The sequence below is a fragment of the Dictyostelium purpureum genome (genome assembly GCF_000190715.1).
Source record: "Dictyostelium purpureum unplaced genomic scaffold DICPUscaffold_325, whole genome shotgun sequence".
Classification (NCBI taxonomy): domain Eukaryota; phylum Evosea; class Eumycetozoa; order Dictyosteliales; family Dictyosteliaceae; genus Dictyostelium; species Dictyostelium purpureum.
Genome location: NW_003519661.1, coordinates 30,666 through 36,109, shown reverse-complemented (window position 1 = coordinate 36,109; position 5,444 = coordinate 30,666). Strand labels below are relative to the sequence as shown.

Here is a 5,444-nt window from a genome sequence, read left to right as displayed (position 1 = left end):
AAAAAAATAATAAAATCAAAAAAATATTTTTCTTATTTTTTAATTTTTTTATTTTTTATTTTTTTCCACAATTTTTTATTTTTGGTTTCATCGATCTAAATATTTATATAAAAAAAGTACAAATAACAATAAAACAATAACTCAAATTTTAATTGCATAGTATCATTTTTTGTTTCTTTTTTATTGGTTTTTTTTTATTGTTCATTCACCTGTAGTATTAGTTCTAAAATTTTATTTCGTTGTTTTAAACAAAAATTGTGTGTTGTGTAATTTTTTTTTAAAACTCATCATTTGGGCTTCTAAAACTTTTTTTTTTTATTTTTTATTTTTTATTTTTTATCTATTTTATTTTTATTTTTTTTTATTTTTTTTTTTTTTCAAAAAATTCTGACATATGGATGGTTACTCATAATTTTATAAATTTTAAAAAAAAAAAAAAAAAAATTATACCCAACATAAAATCTAGATATAATTTGAAAAATTTAATATACATTGTAGTTAAATTAATTTTATATGTAAAAAAATTATTTCAAAAACAACATACATACATGTATTAAGTTACATATGTTAAAATATTCATAATAATAACAAATTTTGTAAAAAATTTAATTTTTTAAGCAGCATTCAAAAATAATCCAAATTATTCAAAATCAAAATTTATACATGTAAATATTCATAAAAAAAAAAAAAAAAACACCCGGTATTTCCCCCCCCTCCGCCCCCCCCATACATTAAAATAAAAGGAACAATTGGTTTTTTTTATTTTTAAAAATAAATAAAAAAAAATAAAATGGATAAAAAAAATATTAATAAATAAAATATTATAAATAAATATAAATAAAATATATAAATAATATTACAGAAACTAAAGTTTACAGTTATCAATTTAATCAATTATTTTTATTTTAATTTTTTTTTTTTCAGTTTTTGTTTATTTTTATTATTTTTTTTTTTTCAGTTTTTGTTTTTTAATTTTAAAATTTTTTTTTTTAAAATTTTTTTTTTAAATTTTTTATATTAAAATAATTAAATTTAATATTAATTTTAAGAAATCATATTATTTTTTTATTTATATAATTCATTCAATTTATTGCTATTCAAGTAATTAATAGTTATAATATTTTTTTTCTTTTTTTTCTTTTTTAATTTTTTAAAAATTTTCTCTAATTTTTTTTTATTAAAGAAAAATATATAAATAAAATAAAATAGGGAAGAGAAGAGAAGAAGAAAAAAATTCATATATATAAAAAATTATTTATATATTATAGTTATAAAATAGGAAGATGTTGACAACTATTTCGCATCAAAACAATAGCCATTTTATTCAACAATTAGCAAATAATAGTGGAATGGTTTCACCCGAAACAGCAACAATCACAACAAACCATTCTGTTGCAACTCCAATGTCAACGATGGCCGATTTAAATCTTATTGGAGGTTTTGTTCCATCACAAATGGGCACTCTCATGCCGGATACAGATACACCTTCAGCAATGGCATTTTTAAATAATAGATCGAACAACAATGGTAATATAGAAAGTTGTGCAATACCAACATTCCCCATTTTTAATAATAATAGTAATATAGGAGTATCTTTTAATAATAATACAGGCCTAATCCCCTTCCCCAATAACATCAACAAATATTATAAATAATACAACTTCACAGAGTATTTTAAATAGTATTACTAATACTACCACCACAGCAACTTCAAATAACAATAGTAGCAACAATACAGTACAGGGTTTAGTAAAAGGAACAGTATCTTTAAACAATAATAACAATATTACTATAAATAAAACAATAGCGCCATTTTCAGTAAATGAGAAACCAAATAAACAAGTTATTTTCATTTTGGACTCCACAGCAATGATGGCACATTCTTTTCCATCAATAAAATCAAGTTATATGGAGCCATTGGTTAAATATTTTCAAGAGGAGTCAAATGTAAAGTATCAGATAATTTAATTTTATTGAAAAGTTTCAAAGAAAATTTATTAACAATATTCTCTATTTATACACAGACTTTTAATTTTTTATTTGGTTTAGTATTATTCAGAGATTATCCACCATATAGTGACTATATTGCAGAAGGATCATCATTCACAAAGGATATTAAAATTATTTTTCAAATGATAGCCCAAACTAGATTTATTGGTGGTGGTTTTTCAAATGGAGGGGCAGTTTCAGAGGGTATTTGTAAAGCTTTAAAGATGTCTTATTCTACCTCAATCCCGATCGAAGAGAGATGTTTTATACTTATAACAAACAATCCCCCAAGAGATACTACATGCAAACTATGTGGGATTTTTGATTGTTTTGGTCATATAGACGAATGTATAAGGGTATTTTTTTTTTTTTTTTAAATTTTTCATGAATAAGTTGATTATATTAAATTATTAATAATTTTTTTTTTTATAGAAAAATGTAAAATTTTCATTAATCTCTCCACAAAAAACTTTAAAAGAATCTTTATTTGACAAGTTTGATTCGAATATAATTCAAACTAATGATGATTCAAGTGTACATATCATTGATGATTTAATTTATGCCGGATTAAGAGGTTTTCCAAATTTCAAATCCCAAAATCAAATTTTATTTAATCTGGAGCAACAGGAAGAGTCTGGTCCAACATCAACTATCCTTCAAAATACCAATACTAATAATAGTAATGAAAATAATAATAATAATAATAATGGTATATCGGTACCATCTTCTGTAATAAATAGTAATAATATCGATGATATTAAAACAACAAATAATACCATTTCAAATGGTAATGTAAATATGTATCAACCACCAATTCCATCACAAAATTTATCAGCACAACCACAATTAACCCAGCAACAGGTTCCTTCTCAAATACAACCAAATTTATCGCAACCAATTCAATCCCCATCAAATAATTTAAATATAAATAAGATCAATGGGCACATAAAACATAGTGGCCATATTTCATCACCTTCTGTTAGCATTAATTCACCAGGTACACCCCTTAATAGTTTTGGTTCCACAGAATAACACCCTATAATAGTGCTGTTGCTAATTCACAAATAAGTACACTGAATGAGCAATCGGATATACAACCAATAAACTATAATTTGGTTAGTCCTTTAACAAACACCCAACGACCACCAACACCAATTAGTTACCAACAACCACCAACACCAATAAGCCACCAAAATACTCAGGTTGTACCATCACAACAAATCCCACAACCACCACCATTTATAAACATTCAGCCAGTTGACTCTGCTTTAACTTCACCACAAGGCTTGGGTGTTTCATTATCTCCGAACCCACCACCATATCCTGTACAAAAACCAAATCCTCCACCAAACCCATTTTCTCCATCTCAAAACAATGTTAATAATAAGCAACCATCAACTCCAAACCAACCAACAAGAGCATTATCAAGACAAATGTCAGGTAATTTTTTAAATGTGCAACCTCCAGGAACTCCACCAATTTCAACTTCCCCATCTCATCATCATCAAACACAATCAAATATTCAACAACAACAACCTAATACACCACAACAGCAACCCAATACACCTCAACAACAGTTATTGAATAGTTTACAACAGCCTTTAACTCCTCAACAACAATTACCAACACATTATCAACAACCACCAACTCCACAACCACCAACCCCAATTAACCAACAACAACCACCAACCCCACAATACCAACAACCACCAACTCCACAATACCAACAACCTCAAACTCCACAGCAACCTCAAACTCCACAACAAACAAATAAACAGCAACCAAGCACTCCACAACAACAAACATTCCAAAATATTACTACTAAGAAAAGCGAGACAACAAGCCATAAGGTTTGGAGTGGTAATTTATCATATGGTCATGATACTGGTTCGTTTGCATCATTGGTTGCTTTTGGTCAAACTAAAATGGCTGGTGATTCTTGCGTTAATTGGCCTGATACCTTGGTTATTTCGGGCTTCATTAGTGGTGATGTATTCCAGACTTATTCAAAGAATATGACTTTTATTTGGTTTGTACCTCAAAACAACGCAGAAAATCCAGAGTTAACTTCGCTTCTAAAAAAAATGCAAGAAGAAAAGTTGTTTCCAATTGTTGAAATCCCTGCACCTGCATCCAAAACAATGTTTTTAATGAACCAAGATGGTAAATTATATGGTGGTATTACTTCAGAAATGATTTTATCAACCAAAAAAGATAACACAAATCAAAACATAAATAATATAAATCAAATTAAAAGTTCTCAAACTACTCCACTTATACCAGCTAATTCCCCATTACCAATACAATCACCATTACAAAATAATAATATAAATATGAATAATAATACTGTAAATACTCAACAAACACAACCAATTCAACCACAAAACCTACAACAAAATATTAACAGACCTCCATTCCCTCAGGGCCAATGGCCCAGTAATATATAAAATGAGTGCTACACAAATGAACAATTCTCAACCAACTCAACAACCATTACCGATCCAAAGCCCAGCTTTGAGACAAACATCTTTTAATTCAAATAGCCAACCAATTATGAGTCCTCAACAAAATACTCCAAGTACTCCTCAAGCATCTCAGGCTCCACAGTTTATTAATATGTCACCACAATCACAACAAACACAACCACCAACTAACCAAACAAGTAATATCCCACAACCAAATATGGTGGCTAGTAAGGCATTACCAATGAATATCAACCAACAGCCATCAATGCAAAATAAAATTGGAAGCCCAACCACAGGTTTACCAAATCAACAAACATCCCCACAACAAAGAACAAATTTAACACCCATTACAAACCAACCAATAATGAGTCCTCAACCTGGCACTACACTAACAAATCAACCCCAACAAAATCTATCACCTCAACATAATAATATGGCTAATAATATGAATATGAATAATAATATAAATAACAATGGTATTAATATGAATTTTAATAATAATGGTATTAATGCTGGTAATAATATGAATAATGGTAATATTAATAATAATAATATGAATAACATAAATAAAGTATTCCCATCCCTTCAACATTATGTGACAGCTATACATAAAAATAATACAGCTATTAGTGCATTACAACAACTTATTCAGCAACAACCCCAAAATGCTGTTTATTTAAAACAATTACAAAACTTACAACAATCTAATAATACTTTACACCAACATATTCAACAAATCAAACCCTTAACTCAACAACCTCCAAACCAACAAAATGCAAATCAACAACTAACCAACCAAATCAGCAACCAAATCAACAACCAAATCACAACCAAATCACCACCAAATCAACAACCAATCAACACCAATCACCACCATATCACCATCAAATCAGCAACCAATCACAAACGCAAATCAACAACCAATCAACTATTTAGTCAGTCGAATCTACCAAGATTTGGACACAGATTCCAGGTACCTCCAGTACTTCT

At 28.0% G+C, this 5,444-nt stretch overlaps 2 protein-coding genes across 2 annotated transcripts in view; both read left to right on the top strand.

Annotated features, from left to right (window-relative positions):
- Nucleotides 1–1,349: 1,349 nt before the first annotated feature.
- DICPUDRAFT_82824 (uncharacterized protein) lies at nt 1,350–4,436 on the top strand (the record flags this gene model as incomplete). Its single annotated transcript, XM_003292151.1, has 4 exons — nt 1,350–1,527; nt 2,050–2,345; nt 2,422–2,781; nt 3,003–4,436. The coding sequence occupies 4 exons, from the start codon at nt 1,350–1,352 to the stop codon at nt 4,434–4,436; spliced, it is 2,268 nt and encodes a 755-aa protein (XP_003292199.1).
- Nucleotides 4,437–4,605: 169 nt separating this feature from the next.
- Nucleotides 4,606–5,444, top strand: part of DICPUDRAFT_82823 (uncharacterized protein) — a gene marked incomplete at both ends in the record, with an annotated part of 1,221 nt that continues 382 nt past the window's right edge. Inside the window, one exon of the mRNA XM_003292150.1 lies at nt 4,606–5,427. Coding sequence (XP_003292198.1) covers nt 4,606–5,427 — 822 coding nt within the window. The remainder of the gene's footprint in view (nt 5,428–5,444) is intronic.